Source organism: Diabrotica undecimpunctata, chromosome 2 (assembly GCF_040954645.1).
Source record: "Diabrotica undecimpunctata isolate CICGRU chromosome 2, icDiaUnde3, whole genome shotgun sequence".
In the NCBI taxonomy this organism is placed as follows: domain Eukaryota; kingdom Metazoa; phylum Arthropoda; class Insecta; order Coleoptera; family Chrysomelidae; genus Diabrotica; species Diabrotica undecimpunctata.
The window spans coordinates 160,602,730-160,621,959 of record NC_092804.1 but is presented as its reverse complement, the minus strand read 5'-3'; the positions used below and the strand labels follow the sequence as shown (position 1 = coordinate 160,621,959).

The 19,230-nt window shown below is 30.4% G+C and overlaps 2 protein-coding genes across 2 annotated transcripts in view; both read right to left on the bottom strand.

Moving 5' to 3' along the window:
- The window catches only part of LOC140433972 (uncharacterized), a 151,964-nt gene that overhangs the window by 43,209 nt on the left and 89,525 nt on the right, over nucleotides 1-19,230 (bottom strand). The gene's annotated exons all lie outside the window — the stretch shown is intronic.
- On the bottom strand, nucleotides 2,494-16,833 carry LOC140435142 (odorant receptor Or1-like). Its single transcript, XM_072523876.1, has 7 exons — nucleotides 16,559-16,833; nucleotides 13,344-13,543; nucleotides 11,932-12,130; nucleotides 11,609-11,708; nucleotides 7,383-7,487; nucleotides 5,709-5,864; nucleotides 2,494-2,631 (listed from the first exon to the last, which is right to left on the bottom strand). Exons 1-7 carry the CDS (start codon nucleotides 16,783-16,785, stop codon nucleotides 2,578-2,580), a joined length of 1,041 nt encoding a protein of 346 aa, XP_072379977.1. The 5' UTR covers nucleotides 16,786-16,833; the 3' UTR covers nucleotides 2,494-2,577.

The window sequence follows — 19,230 nt, the reverse complement described above, 5'->3', positions numbered from 1 at the left end:
AAGTACAATTTGTGACGTTTCTACTAACAACTAATTTTATATTTTAGTTTAAAATTTTATGGTAAGTGTATTTTACTTTGTCATTAATTTACATACAAAATAACCTTATTCACACAGTTAAGGAATGGTTTTGTTTAAGTTTCCCCGAAAATAAAAGAATCGACAAAAAGAAAATATTTTATTAAATTTTTTTAGATTATGCCTGGAAAAACTTTTACCTCTCAAACACAATATCGATTTAATTTTAATCGAGTACTTTGAATCAAACTGCTATCATAAAAATTGGAGATAACTACACCGATGAAATCTATATACAACGAGGAGTCAGACAAGGTTGCATTTTGTTGCCAACATTGTTCAATGTTTACTCGGACCAGTTATTTAAAAAGGAACTTGAGAGACAACCATATAAAAATCAACGGGGAACTACTTAATGTGATTAGATATGCAGACGATACAGTAATTCTTTCAGATAATATTGAAGGTCTCCAAATTCTGCTTGATCGTATTCACGAGGTAGGAGAGGAAATGGGCATAAAAATAAATTCAAACAAAACCAAATTTTTAGTGTTTAGTCGTGACCCACATCCCGATGGAAAGCTTCAATTAAACGGAGTCCAAGTTGAGAAAGTCCACAAAATGACATATTTGGGAACTGTAATAACGGACCAACTAGATCCAAATATAGAAATAAAACGTAGAATAGCAATGACTAAAACTACTTTAATGCAAATGAAGTCATTGTCTTGCAACAATCATCTCAGTTTAGAACTAAGACAAAGAATGGTTAAGTGTTATGTTTGGTCTGTACTTTTGTATATTGCAGAAGTGTGGACGCTAAAAGTATCGATCATGAACAAAATTGAAGCATTGGAAATGTGGGTTCATAGACGAATGCTGAAGATACCTTGGACAGCAAGGAAAACAAATGAAGAAGTACTAAGGAGCGTCAACAAAGATAGAGAACTGCTAAAGACCGTTAAAAATCGAAAAATGTCTTATCTGGGACATATAGTAAGGAGAAGTTGATATAAAATATTACAACTGATCCTTGAAAGTAAAATAGAGGGCCGTAGAGGTGTAGGAAGAAAACAAGTTTCTTGTTTAAAAAACATTCGTGAATGGACACAGATAACAAATGCAGGACAATTATTCCATATTGCAGAAAATCGGGAAGCCTTTGCAATGGTGATCGCTAACGTCGGATAATTCTGATATGGCACGCGAAGAAGAAGACTTTGAATTAGAAAACAGAAATGGGGGGCGATTAAAACATGTGTACAAACACATATATTATTAATATTATTTATTTGCCAACTTTATTTTATAACAAAATATTTATAATTAGGAACTTTTTATTTTTTGGTTTATTTTCAATTTCAATTAAAAATGTTGATAATATTTCACCTTTGTTTTAAAGGGTAGCAGCTTCACTTCAATTGGCGAGAAAAATAGCATACAATATATGAAAAAGAAAAAAAAACCTGTTTTATCTCATCCGAGAAAGCAGATCTCGTTTAAAAACGAAAACTACTGATTTACCTGAGGGTAATAAACTCGCAATTCGAAATACAATATATAATGGATAGTAAGTAAACCTAATTTTAATTAAGAATTACAAGAAGCACTTCTATACTATAACATGTTGTAGTAATATACTAAAATAAATAACTTTTTAGAGAAACATATGTAATCTGTGAAATTTTGATCAATGAGTTGCAGGCTAAAGAAATTGTTTCTAAAAGTAAAACATCCTTGAGTAGAATATTAAAAAAATGGACTTTTATATTTTTAGATAAAAAGTGGTTCTAGGGGAAATAAAATGATGCCATGGCAGGAGGACAACAGCAGAAGTGTATGTAAACCAGGTGGTTATGATGAAAACAGATTTATTATGGTTCATGCCGGTTCAGCAAAGGGTTTTATTTCAGACGCCAGTTTGTTATTTTGTTTTAAATCCTTAACTGTAGATTATTACTGTGAAATAAATAGTACATTATTTATAAATGGACAACGTACCCTACCATAATGAAATTATGAATAAACAACCTTCCGCGAAATGGTTAAAATCAGACATTATGGATTGGTTGAAAAAATGCAATGTTAATTTTGATGAATATCAGTTAAAACCAGAATTTTTACAATCCACAAGGAATCTACGTTCCTGTAGTTGGCTGTATACCATATATTAAAAAATTTATTAAAATCCTTTGTAAAAGGTATATATTTAAAAACCCAAACGGGCTATGTTAGACAAAACGTTTTCGGAATCCATATTCCAAAATTTTTTTCCTAGGAATCCATTTATTAAAAAAAGTGGAATAATAGTATTTTTTAGACACTTTTGATGTGTGTATTTGTCAAAAACTGGCAAAAAGTACACATAACTTAAATATGCAATAATAAAAATAAAAATTAATACTGCTGAAAGGTGGAATTTATTTCATTTCAAATTATAACAAATGTTCGCCTGATTAAGGAGTGATTTAAGTGATTTTATGTGCATATTGATGTATAAAGTAATATAGACAATAAGCACTTTCCACATATTACGATTCTTCAACGATATTTTCACAGCTAGTTGTTGATACTTCGGAGCACAGCGAAAGATGACCATGCTAACTTTACTATCTGTAAATTATGAATAATTTGTTATTTTAATTAAAAATTTCAATTTTTACAAAAAAAATATAGTTGCACTAATGACCTTACGGTAAAGTAAAAATCGAAGACAAGAAAGTATAAATAATTGAATTACGATTTAATAAAAAAACAATAAAACAAAACACATGAACACGACATTGTTTTTTTAATTGAGTCAAGATAACATGAGAAGACGTTTTACAAATTTTTCGAGTTCACGCATATTTCGCTGTAACACCAGCAATTTTTTTTTTAACTAAACTATTGTAATCCATAAGGATGAGTTAATTTTCTGTAGTTAGCTGAACCATATGTCAGCTAGACCATATGTCTTAAAAAAGTTAGTTAACATCCTTTATAAAAGGTATATTTTTTAAAAAACTGTTTCGGGCAAAATCAAAAAACGTTTTCGGAATAAATAAAAAATATTACATATTTAGTGTTTCTAGAAGCTATATTATGTTTAAAGAACATGGGTGTAAACCCTTCAAATGTTATTAAATTGGAATAAGATTACAGGATTGCTGCTAATTTTATAGGATGTTTAAAGTTTTAAATGGATTCACTTCATAGCAACGTAAAATCTCTGTTGCAGTTTCGCAAATATATATAAACATTTATAAAATATTGTGTAAGTTTTGATTCTCCCCGTATATTAACCAAGATTTCGTGTATAAAAAAACGCAGCTTGAAAACTAAAATTTACAAGACGAGCCATCTGCGAAATGACACAGACGGGTGTTTGAGATAAGAGACGAATTCCATCTTTAAAACAAAACTTATTTTATCTCCTAATCCCAACCGATACAGATGTGTGTTTGGGTTAAGACCAGCAGTTAATAATTGTATTGATTTATTATTAATTGATTACTTATTTAATTGTATGAATATCACTATTGTTGCGTACAATTTACGTGCTGATTTTACTAAATTGTATTAATTTTACTATTATTTGAATGTATAGCGTATTACTGAATTTCCTTTTGAACTGCATTTATTAATACTTTTATATAAAATATTTCATTGACTTATTTTGGATTGCATTTTGTGTGTCAACAAAGCTGATTCATTTTACCACCGATTAATTATATGTATCGATGTTTTTTTACCAGTTCTGAGATTTTACTCTTTTGAGTGATTGTCGCCTGTACACTTTTGCTTTTGTAAATTTATTCTTGGCTAAAAATAAATATTGATTTTAACTGTTTTGTAGCTCTTTATAGTTTTACTTTATGTGAACGTATGTATATTTGTCTTTGGCTTTTATTTGATTCCAAATAGAGTTTATATAGTCTACTCGTCTATTACTTTTCTATAGGAATATACATACCCAATGCGAAAGGGGGAAACCAGCGAGTTCTGGATTGAACATAATATCTTCTCTTCCCTTTTTAATGACCTCAATTGTTATATAGAGGTCACCGTGTGTGCAGAATGCAGCACTTCCCCATGACCTACTAGTCCAGAGAGGTATTCATCAATCAAACATTGGGCAGCCACTGTTGCAACTGTAGTCAAAAAAAGACTGTTCCTCTTATTGAATACTTTGATCGGCGTGCTATTTACTTTGATTCTTACGCCGATCTTCATAGAAAACAGGTTAAAATGCAATTTGGGCTAAGTAAAATAAACGTTAGATCTTAATTCTATTCCAACAACACTAAAGTGTCTTTCGCCAAAATTTTGAGATGAGATTTGAATGTTATAACAAACTTTCATTAGAATATTTGAAAGACGTAGTATATATTTCTTTCATTTCGTCCAGTATTGTCTTTTTCCAAGAAGCCTTAGGATTGTCTGCTTTTCATTGGCATTAAAGATTCCAATCCAGTGCTTTCATGGCAATTTTATCTGGAAGTCTGCGGAGCAGAGCCCTCTTCATTTTTTTTTCATTATTTGGTTGGTTTGGTTTCAAAAATTGATAATTAGTTTCAAAAATAATACTAAATATTTCCAATATACCCTATATTGATTGTTAACATACAGATTTGCATATTTAAGACACATTAAATTCTCTCTTGTTGAATACTTCTTAGCGCTCGGTATGATGTTTTCACGGACACAAAATCCTTTTTGGCGTGACTCGAAAAAATGAGACGGACGTAGTAGCATTGCGGCATACCACAATATACTTATACTTTTTTTCACAACTTAAGAACGACTGGATCGATTTGATTAATTTTGACTTTAAAATATGTGTCTAAAATAAAAATAGTTAAATTGAAATAAAATCATAATTACTAGATTAGGCATTGTCTTTTTTTTTTTAATTTCTAACCCTAATCCATTTCGTCTCTCTGCTTAGTTCTTCATCTATGCGATATTCAGTTTGATCTTTTTTACTGCTCTCCTCAATTGGTTCTATTTTATTTTGAATTATTTCAACTTGAATTTAAAGTAGCAACAGGAGTCGCGGCGGTTGGGCCTGGGGAAATTTTGTATCTCACTAGCATTGTAAGCTCCTCCCACACTGACGTCACAAGATGGTGGCTGATAGCTGTCAACTATCATGTCAACTGTCATGTCACTTGTCATCCGTCAAACGTGAAAATAGCGTCAATTCTTCTTCTGTTCGATAGTCATCCCTCAAACGTGAATATGTCGTCAATTATTCTTCTTTTCGTCTGTCATCCCCCAAACGTAAAGAGGGCGTCAATTCTTCTTTTGTTCGTTTGTCATCCCTCAAACGTGAAGATGGCGTCAATTCTTCTTCTGTTCGATTGTCAACCCTCAAACGTGAAGATGGCGTTAATTCTTTTTTTTTTCGACTGTCACAGTGATTCTTCTATTTGTTTGTGAAATCGGTATTCACAGTTCTTTATTATTTGCCAAAATATTATTGAATTATTTTAATTGTATTTAAAGCTGTTTAATAGTGATTTCTAATTTTTCTCTTAATTGTTTTTTATTCATTCAAGCATTATAAAACGCCTGCTCATTTTGACTCATCATTATTAAAAATGCTACGGTGGTCTTAGCTAGCTCCTAGACTATTTAAAAACTATTAACATAAATATATAAACTAATTAACAAAAACGTAACTTATTTAAAGAAAGGATACTTACACCAACAAAACTGCTTAAATTTAGAGTAAAAAGTCTACCAGCTAGAATACTGACTGTGACCTGTGTTCGAGTCATAAAATATATAAGGTGTTTCTTAAATAACCTTGACGAATGTATCCAATGGCTGTGATAGGCAGAATATCCCAATCTAGTACTCTAAAAATACATCCAAATGTCAATTTGGTTAAAAACATTATGTATAGAATTAATCTATTACTGAATAACCATATGAATAAGATCAGATTAAGCTGATTCGGGCATTTAGAAAGTATGCATGAGCAGCGGCCCTTAAGAAATTAATAGAAAGTAAAATATTGAAGCTCTATTAACCCTGGTATAAACATCAACAAAAATTAAAAAACCTTTCTGAAAAAATAGCGCTTTTTTAATTTTTTGAAAAACAATATTAATAGTTTCTCGTTTTGTCCAGTTGTTATTCTAACGTTCCCCTCAAGAATATTTTCACACTTTTTAAATTGCAGTAAAGCCAATGATCATCAGGAAACATCCAACCATACGGATTTTGAATTATGCTTCTACATTCCTTGTATGGGCATGTAAAAAAATACTTAAAACTGTTCACCTTTAAAACTTTGCAGATATAATTCTGGCATCATTTATATTTTTACGTTATTTTCATTTAAGTTACCTTCTCGGAGACTTGACGATGCATACGGTACAAGGTATATTAAATTGATAGTAAGAACGTCTATTATTTATTTCTTTTACCTAACCAGAATATTATTTAAAAAAGACGTTGATCCTACAAATAGATTTACAAGACTAGCGCTGTGATTGTCAAAAATTTAACTCGAAAAAATTACCAAAAGTTTGCATATGAACTGCAATTTATCAGCACATCTATCGACTGGGTTACAATCCTTGATAATTACGTTGTAATACTGACTGAATCGAGGGATACTGTTTGATAAGGAGTAGTCTTATTACAAATATAAGCGTCTACATAATATATTCGTTGGCACTTCCGAGAGCTCTTTGAGAGAATGCAGTCCCACATTTAAATGTGGTAATAAATCAAAAGGAATGCATTAATGTAGTTAATCATTGCGTGGACACTGCTATAAAGTGGATAAATATTTTTTGGAAAAATTGTAAATTAAATTAATTAATTTTTGTATTTTGTATCTTTTATATTTTAGTGTAAATTATTTAAAATTTTGCTTATCCGTATCGCCACCATGTTAATGCCTAAATAGACTGGAGATATTTCTTACTCAACTGCATCTTGACTTGTGAGTGGAGAATTGATAAATATATTAAGTTGTGATTTATTGTATTTATTTACTACTATTTACAACGGGACAACGTATACTTGATGACATTACTTATTTAATTTTTTACGTGTTTTCATCTTAAATTACTATAATGAATCACTAACGATTATTAAATGTCCTGATTTCTTTCTGTTTACTGTTTTATAACATCAAGACTCTATTACACATCAACTCGATACTAGGCTATGAATGTTGATAAAACTGCCGAATCTACAAAGTTAACTTAAAATATAGAGAAAGTGTCCTAAGTTTTGATTGAAAAATAAATATTTATTTCAATATAATATTTTTAATACTTCCAACATTTTTAGACTACTGTATTTATCAAAAATAATAAAAATGATTAAAAAGCCAAAATAAATTAAATCTTAATAATTACCTGTATTGTAACTTCATTTCCATAGTAGCACATCAGAAATATCTCATAAAGGAAACAGAACTGATACCCTACCCTTGAAAAGAACTGGACACTACCTAGTTCTGTCTAAAAAACACATAGTAAAAGGCTTTAACTTCTTTTGATAATAATAAATGTAATAATATATAAAACAATTCCAATTTAAAAACAACATCCTCTTTTCTCTCAAATTTTCCACCCTGAAATCGTCTCTTTTACACAACAAACTCTATACCTCTAATGAAAAGAATAAAAGTCACAAATTTTAATATGGATCAACTTAGTCTATTGCTATATACAAATTCAATCTCTTCTTTATGGACACCCCGTCTATTGACCATTGACCTAACACTAAGAAAGTACCTCAAACTAATATAATCAAATTGGTCAAATCAATCAAATACAAACTTCTTGGTAATTAAACATCTTTTTGCAGAATTTATATCCCATTATCACAACTACTTACAAATCTTTTCCGGCGTCTCGAAACCCCAGATGAACATGCTGCTGCTTACTAGTTTGATGAAGAAAACTTCAACACCATACACTTACCTACAAATTGTGGTATACTCAGGAGAGACCATAGCTATATTAAAAGCCTTAACTTTTTTCAAAACGAGTAATACGATGAAGTGCGTCATCATTACAGATTCATTCAATGCGTTATTAAAATTAAATTAAATTTATACAACAAATCCCAATATACGAGCAATAAAAAATGAATTAGAAGTACTTCATTCCATTGGAAAGGACACAGCTTTTATTTGGGTACGATTGCACACTGGAATCTGGGGAAATGAAAAAGCAGATCAACTAGCATCTAAAGGCGGTATCAACCTAAAAGATACTACAAACATTACAAAATATCGTTATAGTGACATGACTAATAGTTTCTGCCCTTCAGGGACGATTTTAAAAAAATAATTATTTAATTTCCAAATGCGAGAGAGCTTTATTACGTTCTTAAGTTACAATATTAAAATCAGACTTCACTGTACAAAGGTTCAAATCAGACTGAATAATAATTAATTAAAATGAAATACATTACACATTGGAAAATAAAACAATAATTCACAAGTTGCACTTTTATATTCAGGTCGATCATAGTTCAGGTGCTGAAGCATCGGATTTAGGGTACTGGCTTATGGGGTCAACGATTATAACTCGTGTAACATCTAATTTAAGTTCATTGCAATAACCTTTGGCAAAATTACTGGGAAAATTCAGCAACCAAATTAAATCCAATATGCCCAAAGGTAAACGGCTCTTTTGAATAACCCCACAAGTAGAAGAGATCAAGTAATTATAAACCGTTTAAGAATTGGTCATATTGCTGTCAGACACAAATTTTTAATCAGTAAAGCTCCACCATTAATTTGCAACAACTGCTCCACTTCATTGACAGTGAAACACTTCCTGCTTGACTGCCCATGTTTTCAAAATCAAGGAAGAATGCAAGGAATTTCGGACGACCTCAAATCCATCTTGATAGATACATATTTAAATGTATTAAATTATTTAAGATATATAAAATTGTATTAGAGGTACTATTTAATGTACAGCTAGTTCCTAAAAAAACTGATACGCCTCTTAGTAAGATTTAGTCATTTTGAGCAGTGTATTTGATTGGTCTGACATTATACTATATTTATTTTGACAGACAATAATAAAATAAACAAACATACAACAAACAATTGATTACATATGTTAATTCATAAATTGTAATATTTATTAAGGTCTGAATTTTGATATTATTTTGAATTCCTTTTATTAAGAGTATACAAATGATAGTTTTTATACAAAATAGAGTTGTTATTATTATTTTCATTATTAATAAGGAATATAACAAGATACTTAATTCTACAATATATTAAAGCAAGAATAGTAAACAAATTAAAAGATAACTGGGCACTTGGGCACTATCAAGAGACAGCAAAACAATTGACCATAAGCAGAACCTAAGTTTTTCTATTAATAAAAGTAGAGGGAACAAGAAAGTCTCGAAAGAAAGCCGGGGTCTGGAAGACCAAAACTATACTAAATTTGGGTATACAAAAATAAAATTTATATTTTGTAATATCTCCAACAGCATTATTAACAGCTTGTAACAGTCTTCGGTCCATCTGCGTGAAAGGAACTATGAAATTTTCTTCTTCAGAGAGCTCTTCCCAAATCTGTTGTATACCGTGCCACAGCTCTTCAGCATTTTGAGGTATAAAAATACGCCGATACAACCGTTTTATAATAACTCACTACACATTCTCGATTGGGTTTAAATCTCGACTGCAGCTGGACCATGGTAAGGTTTGGATGTTGTTATTCTGGAGCCACTGATTTATTATATTTGCAATGTGAACAGGATAATTATCTTGTTGGAGGATAAAATTATTTTCTGGATATAACTGCTCTAAACTGGGAAACATGATGTTTTCTAGAATATACAGATAAGTCTGCCCAACAAACCTGCCATCAATACGTCATACCATTCTCATTCCTCAATATAAAATCCATCCAACATATAGAGGATTAAACCTATTGTTATTTGGTCTATACACCCCTATTTTGACCATTAGAAGATTGAAGAATTTTCTGCTCTGTAAATAGTACCCTGTCCCAAAAATCTTGATTTTGTAGCTAATGGTTTAAAGCAAATATAAGTCTTAATTGCTTCTGTTATGGTGTAAGAGCTTGTTTTTTTGCTGCAGTTTGGTACCTGAGACGCGATGTTTTAATTCTGTGCAAAGTTGTTGCCTTTCTTCCCGGAAACTGTGACATAATTCTTGCAGTTTACGTATCTTCAAAAGGACTCTCTGCTAATCTCTTCAAAAGCGCATGATCTTCATAAGCGGTTAATATTTTTGGTCTTCCTTGCTTTTTTTCGAGAGTTTCTTGTTCTCTCCATCTTTTAATAATATTAAAACTGTTGTTCTGTTTACGTTAAAATGGTTCGCTATGGCAGATAGTGACCAACCATCTTCTAATTTCGTTAGAATTCTTGCTTTAAGTTCTTTGCTAGCATGTGGAGCTATTTTTGAGGTTAAACAGAAGTTATCTGATAAAATACACTGCTCAATTTTCTACATAATACGCTTTAACAGTCGTATCAATTTTTTTAGCTACCAGCTGTACATAATTTTATTAAAACTATTGTGTTTGGTCATCCCACTAATAACCCTTTGTAATTGATATGTGAAATAAGTGTTTTAAATAATAAAAAAAGGATCAGAGAATCGCGTTAAGCGCTAAATCGAAATTTTAATAAAATAGCAAATTCCACACATCGACCATAAACGACAATTTTGATTAAAGCATAATTTTGTGATAATAGCTGAAAGCGTTTCATGTTTGTGTAATCAATGTACCTGTGCAGATTAGTTAGTGCTTGTTATTTATATAAACTCGATATTTATTTTTTTTAAAACCAAACGCAGTCATTAATAAATTAAAACAATTTGGTGCTATATTTCAATCAAACTTTGGTGTTTGTAACAAAAATTAATAATCACTAGTAATTAAATGATTTAATGAGAATACGAGTATATGGACAATAAATGAAATTTCAAATCCCGAATAAATATATGTTTTACAATTACTGGCAAATCCGGCCAAGGCTATCGAAAAACTACCTATGCATATGCAATAAAAATGACTAGGTTCAGATTAACCACTTATACCTACAAAATGACATGACTTAACTTATTAGAGTTTGAACCAAACTCTTCTTTCAGTGTATCATAGTTAATTGAATTCTCTCTAATGCATTGAAGCGACAGAAAAAAAGGTGTTGCAGTTTCGCAACTGTATATAAAAATTAATAAAATATTATCAGACTTTTGGTTAGTTTTAATTCTTCCCGAATATTTCGCTAAGATTTCATGTACAAAAACACAGACACTATAGAACAATAAATGGTTGTTAAATACACTGTTGCAGACAAAAGACTGTTCTTTCATATATTGTATGTTAACAAAGAACCAAAGAACAAATGAGTGGCTTTTGTGGCTTAAGCAGCGCCCAACTCAAATATCCATAAAAGTATGTAAAAATCTAAGGCGAGTAGTAAATAGAATGTTCAGAAGAAAGAAAAAAGCGTAATAGGACAACTGATCATTGATTAAATTTTTAATGTTAGAATTCCAATTTTAATAGTAATATGTTTTAGATTCATAATGAAATAAACAATTTTTTTCCTTATCAGTTTAACTTACCTGTGCTAATTCAAACAATCCAACACATATAATATTCACACTACTTACGAATTGGACCAATAGACAGTAAGTAAACATGTTCTGATATTCATCAAGAAATCTAAAAGATATATTTTTTTAAAACAAGTTATAGAGTTGATATTGTACTGTATGAAATATATAAATAATAAGTATATTGACTATATTGTATCTTGATTAGTAATATTCCAACATGGGAACTATATTTTGTATTATACTTATTTTTTATTACTAATATTTTAAATAACTAAACAAAACAATATTTTATGAAATTGTACAACGTGTTGAATATAAATTATACTTACGAAATAATAATTCTATGGTGTTCTATACACTCTATTAACTTTTGATCCATCATTTCTTGTAATTCCGGCAAAATTTCATCTTTATTCCCATAATTAATACTTTTTCCTCTGGATTTTAATTCCTCTTCCGAAAAGTATCGGATATTTTCCAACGAATCATTAAGAATTTCAAATTGAGCTGCTCCGATCATCATAGAAGCTAAAATATTATTTATGTTTTTCTGTGTTTTAAGTTTTTTTATGCAATTAAAGATGCATTTTATTATTTAACATAATGACTAGTTAGAAAATATTTTTTTTGTTATACTGTAAAACTGAGAAATCAATTATTCGGTATTAACCCCTTCCACTCCAGGCCATTTTTTGAGGTAGGGAACTGTATACCAGCAAAAGTTTTTTAATGAAAATACATTTTACGATAGTTATCATGTATTATAGAAGATATATTCACTTATGGGGCCCAAAAAAATGTTTGAAGCAATTTGAATTTATATGACAATTTATAGTGTTTACCCGAATATCCACATAATGATATTTGGGTGTACCAGTATATCCACCCTTGGATATCAATTGTACTACCAAAATATTCACATCTGGATATCATTAAAATGTATCTATGTATTTAATTTATAAAGTGACGCCTAATATTAAAAAATAAATATATATAAAAATACAGTGAACAATTTAATTATATTCAGAACAAAGCAAAAAATACAATAACATTTTTTTTATTACTTATGAAAACTTTCAAAATGTTCCGCTGAGCAAAGTCCAGGTTTGTCCGGGCAAGCAATGCAAAATTTTCTCGTTTGTTTACGCACTCCACGTCTTTTACAAATTTCACAAACTTTTCGTAGAGCCCTCTTTTTTCCAATTTCTTTTGGAAAATCGGTGATTGCATGCAACGGTTTTCCAGATGTAGTAGGTTGATTTTTTTATCATTCATTTCTTGATATCCTTTACTATATTTGAGAAATATCCCCCAACAGTGGAGTTTTGTATAGTTTTACATTGGAACGTGTTTTTGTTGGGCTTGGCTGTGAAATACTCTGGAGTTCAATGGCATAAGATGTAAAATGAGCAAACCTATTTTGGTGAACCAAGTGTAGGATTTCCGCAAAGGACTGTACGGTTCAACATCTTGGTCCACTGCATCAACTGATCCCATATTTTTTTGTAGAATTCAATATGTTTCGGTTTTTTATAATAGAGAACATTTCGTCCTACAACATATCGTTCTCTTTCGCAAAATCTTGAAGTATGTTTACTGGTAAGCAGATGATCGTCTTTCTTGTCCTTGTAGCGAACTAGAAGGAGCATATCCTTGCGAACAAAACACGATTGTTGCCTATTTAATGAAACCAGGTTTTGGCAACCTTGAAAAGGTTATGAATAAACATAACAAAACTTACCTGAAAGTAAAGTGTCAATGCACATATTGACAATGCCATTAGTAAAAGTAGCGATCATTACAAATGCATATGCAATATAAAAATTTGTAGTATTTTTTAAATCAAAGGGAAACCATATTTCTATGGGTAGTTTAGGTTCTTCTTCCAATAAGGGATATATTATCCAGGTAGCAACAGTAAATACCCCAGCTAACCAAAATCTGTAATTTTATATGCATATTATTTACTTAAAAAAAAAATTATTATTATAACTCTTTAAAATTATTACAATTCTATCTTCTATGACCAGACAATTTAGAAGATAGCGTGAAAAAATATTGACTTTGTCAAAAAAAAAAAAATAACTGGAAGTCTAGTTAATTCTCTATTACGTAGATTTCCTCTTAATGCTTTCTTTATTTATATCTAAACAACTGATCAAACAATAAGGTTTTTGTACAAAAGTATTGATAATAAATGTTATTTCTAATATCAAGGGGTTAAATAATGCATTTTCAAAGCTATTTGGTATTGTGACCTATTTTTTTTTAAATGACAAAACTGGACAGAGCAATATGCATACTATTGATAAATAAAACGGTCATAGCCGAATACATTGTATGTAACTTTAAAGCGATTGTTAACCATAGCCATAATATCTAACTTATCCATAATAGGATAGGTCTTTGCAACCACTTTATGACCACATTAAAATCACAAAAATCAAAGATAATTAGAAGTCCTCAATCTGAAAGAAATTGCCTTACGATATCTTTCACAATTTGAAAATTAAACCAAGCCATCCACTCAATGAAAAATGTCAAGACAGTGGGAGTGGACGAAATTTGTGTAAAGCAAATAAAAAAAAAGAGCCATTCGCTAAGAATTTGTCACTAAAACTGCTTAGTATCTCGGGCATAACTTCAGATTCCCAGTCCCGAAACTATAGAGAAAATTTAAAATAATAGCGTTTTTAAAGCCGAGCTCAAAAATTACCGACCAATCTCTCTTCTATGCCATATCTTTAAGATATACAAAAAAGACGCCTTAAATCACATAGAAAATATAGTTTACGAAAACCTTGTATCACAATAAGCAGGTATTAGACCAGGTAAGCTCCAATCGATAAGGATTAAACCCATTAGTTCGAACTCACAATAGCAGGATGTGTGTGAAGGAAGTCTACTCGAGTCGTCAGATACGAAAAAGTCACTAAACTTTTAAAAAGTATAGGAACAAGCTGAATTTTTCCGAGAATATCAATATTAGGACGCCAAAAAAGATGCAAAAAAGTTAACAACTTTTACACACGGACTTTCCCCTAACACCCCGCTCGTAGAGGTGGAATACGGAAAAAAATCGATTTACCAATAATATGAACACCATAGAAAAAAATTTTTCAATTAAAAAATACAGCTAAGATAATTTTAAACAAAAATATTTATTACCATTTTTTGTGTAGAATGAACCGTTTTCTCAGAAAAAAACGCTTGAAACGATCGGCGATTTTGAATGTCAGTTACGCGAGCAAAATCAATGTTCTATAAAATTTGTATCAGCTTAGCGGTAAAAATTCGATATCTTTTGATCCGAGTATCCTCTTACTTGCAATGTATCACATACTTGGATTTAATAAGTTGAAAATAAAAGATATCGAAAGCATTATAGACGATATCAGGAAGTAATTGGTCAAGTAAATAACCAATTATCTGCTGTAAATTGACTCATTTAAATGAAATAGGTGGATCATTTAACGAATCATTATCACTCAAATTTCTACTAAAGGATCACACCCATTTGGAGGCGGACACTGTCCATGCGCTGGCGTTGATGGAAAAACTTAAAATTAGAAATAAAATAAAAATTTCTATTTCAACCCTGGGGTTAGCAGCAGTTAGTCAGACAAACCTCAATGAAATATACTGTACATAATATGTAACTGGAAGATTTTAAAAATTTTAGGTCTTTGTATGATATTAAAACATCTCAACATCCGTCTTTGATTAAAATAAAAAGAGACATTAACAAACAACAAGTTCTTCTGTCAAACTGTGCTTAACGGCATGTAAAACAAAATAGCATGGGAACTCTGTTTTTGAAAAGTAATTTTCATGATGAAAACCAGGAGATTGACCTTGTTAGGTTTCGAAGGCGACATCTTACCTTGACAAAAGATTTGCAACTGGTATCACAAAGTTTAGTACCTACAAGGTACGACTTCGCTTTCAACCTTCAACGAAAAAGGTTAAGAATTCGGGACCTTACGTATTTGGCGGTACCGTCTCGCGTCCAACAGGAATTTCATAGAAGGGATCCATTGAAGTGATTGAGCAGTGATGAATTGAGTAATCACAAGAACACCAATTTAAGGTAAGCGATTTTGTGCATAACCTGTAGAACCTTATTATTTGAAATTCAATCTTAAATTTACCAATTTGTTTTCATAGTTCCTACAATTACTATTCATTTATGTAAATTTATGTCGTACAACAAAAGTATAATGATCTATTGCCATTACTGAAATCTGTTCCTAAATGTTGCCATGATTTTTTTAAAAACTTAAAGCATACTGGTAATACTAATAGTGACTATCTAGAAGGAGACTTACTTGAGGATGACTGAGTAGTTTATACGTAAAATACCATTTTGGTTAAATACTTAGATGTATTATTTATATTTGTAAAGGTGAATTGTATAGTTAAACAAATTCTGTAAGTCATTTTCTAGTTGTTATTGAATACCCCAAACTAACAACACTATGACCAATAAAACGGTTAAAACACAAAAAAATTGTTTTTTAATTATAACAAATGCATTATGTAAATAACAATAAATCGAATGTTCTATTAAAATATTGTTTTAAAATCTCAATAAATAGTTGCAGAAACAATACTTTTTGGTGAGAAAAAGTTTAAAACTGCTCTCTTGTAAAGTTATGAAAATGGAAATAGTGTTGTATCCTTTCAAGGTAAAGAACTAAAATAAAAAAGCAATTATATAGAAATATTGGGAAAAAAATGGAGGGAACTATTCTAAGGCAACTTGGAATTTAAAAAATACTAAGCGATATTTAACATTAGAACTAATATTTTATGGCCATATATTTATATGATTTGCTTTTCGGAACAATTCAAGCTGGTATCTACTATAACGCTAATTTCGTGTGCATGCATAATGTCTTTGTTTTGGAAAAAAATAAATACAAAATATGAAAAACTAAATCTAATTCTACTTACGCCGCTAACATAATTCTCGATCTTAATATATAAGACCATAAGATTTTCGTTTGATAGTTAGATTTTGGCTGAAACTCTGGGCGATTTATCGATTGCACTAAATCTTCAATTCCTCTCATGTTTATGTAGACAAATATTAATTTTATGATTTGAACACCAGTAACCAACGTCATAAAAAATGCGCCTACTATATCGGTGACATTATTTTCCAAGTAAAAAAAATTCATAAATTCTAAGGTGAACTGTAAAAAAAGAACGCCACCTGAAAAAATATATGAAAATGAAAACTAGCATATTCTACATGATCACATTATAATATGTCGAATACGAGCCCAGTTGCGCATGAATTAGACCAAAACCAATATGCAACAAACCTTTTAATTAAGCTTATTGGATACTATGTGGTTTTTCGAATTAATCAACAATATATAATACACACATTTATTAAGTACAATGATTATAAAATAAACAAAAAGTAATATGCCTGACGCAAATTAATTGGACCAACACGCAATCAGTGATAAATATTTATTTATCCAATCAAATCTCGTATATTTTTTTCTGGAAATTATATTTTTAAGTATGTGCTGAAGAAATAATTAATAACATTAGTTTAAAGTTGATTTAATTTAGTTGCTTCTCAAAATAGTTTGCGGAAAGTGTTTATATAATGATTAACGAAATTCCATTACTGCATCCTATAACAGACGATTTTCTGGAAATGAAGTTCCTCACAATTTAAATATTCCTTACGGAACTGTGAGAAATATAATTTCATAATTTAAAAAATGACTAATGTTGGAACAAACGGTCGTACTTCAAATATTACCGAAAGAGATGAGCGTGTTATTTAGATACATACGATCGCCGAGCTAGTTCTCGAGAATTGGCTGTAAAATGGTTCGATGCGGTTGGTAGACTAATTTAAAAAGACATTTGTTTGAGAACAATAAAAAGACGGACACGGTATTATTCTTATCATCATATTTTAGGCAAAGAAAAAATCACTTCTTACAAAAAAAAAGAAATCGATCTATATGAGCCGAAGAGCACCGAAACTTAACGTACCAACGTGAATGGGATTTACATATTTTTAGTGATAAATCTAAGTTTAGGGTATCAAAGCTCTTGCTGAAATCTGTAAATATTTGACAACTTTCCTAATAGCTCAAGAGATAAAAAAAATCATAAATTGTTTCCGTTTAAAGCTATCAAAAAAGATCGCACATTTGCAGCTACCACTGGAAGTGGGAAATGGAAGGACCCATTCGCTGACTTTCCGTGTAGGAGTTTGTATCTACCCGACTGTCTGAAGATACTGAAGATATGATAATACAGAGTAAGATCGCCGGAAGATAAGATCCAGGCCGATGAAAAACATCCTGGCTCCAAAATCTCCGAGAATGGTATCACGAGACCACCGTTAATTTATTTAGAGCCGCCGTAAACAAAGTTATTATTGCCAATATGATCGCCAACGTTCAATAATCGGACAGGGCACTGAAAGAAGAAGAGACTGTCTGAAGATGTAGCATGCATTTCACCTTTAACATATACGTATATATACGTATTTTTGGCTATTGGTCGTCTTTAGTACGGTGTAGCCAAGTTAGAAAAGGAGCATGTTAACTTGGGAAAGGATCACTATAGTAGCATTGAGACCAATTTGTGGCAATTAAATTTAGAAAACTTAATGGTTATCAGAGCAACAACTAACGATAACTACGAAAGAAGGTACAGCTACCCGAGGAAAGGAATGATAAAACGTTGAAACGTTTAAAATAAATAGAAAAGGTTTATGCTAGTGAATTATAAAAGTGAAACGTAATGGCATGTCTCGCAAAACAGGGATCATTTTACTTTTATTATTCACTCTCATTAAGCTTCTCTATTTGTTTCAAATGGATATTTTGGGTTTTGTAGTCAAATATTGGCCTTTAAGTAAAACTCTTTAAAGTTTGTTAACTTTTCGAGTTTATTTAACTCTGTCTCAAAACATACTAAAAATAAAAACAAAAAACTACATTAGACAATGAAGTTGTTGCATCTTCAATAGGGTTACCCTTGTGAGGATTGTACTATAAAATTAACAGAATTACTTAACATTTGACATTTTATTAATTTGTTTTTCTTTTTTCTTTCAGTTCAAAACTTATTACTATGGTTTCCATATCTCTTCTATTTTTTATAATCATTTTAGATTAGTTTGACAGAGGAAGTGTATATGTTTATGCAAACCTATATCGCAAATTTTTACATAATATGTAAACATATTTCGTTTGTATTTATTAAGAATTTATTAAACAAGCAACAGAGTTTATTTTACTAAGTAATTAAGAAGGGAAAAACTAAACACGAATAAAAAAATTAATTGTAAGTATTTTATTTGAACTTGGAATAATCCTTTTTTTTCTTTAAAAGAAGATTACTGTATATAGCACTAAGATTTTCAATATCTTCTCTTTTGTTTAAGGTGTTTTGTGTACTTTTAATTAAACACATGTCTGGAAACAGTCTTTTGTTGTAATTTTTTTCCCTTTTTAATATTTTTGCTTCATCATAGTTAGGCGCATGGCCCATTTTAATAGAATGTTCACTTAATGCATAGGCTTGTACTTTATTCAGATTAATGTCACTTTTGTGCGACGGTAATCTTCCGGACAAATTTCTAG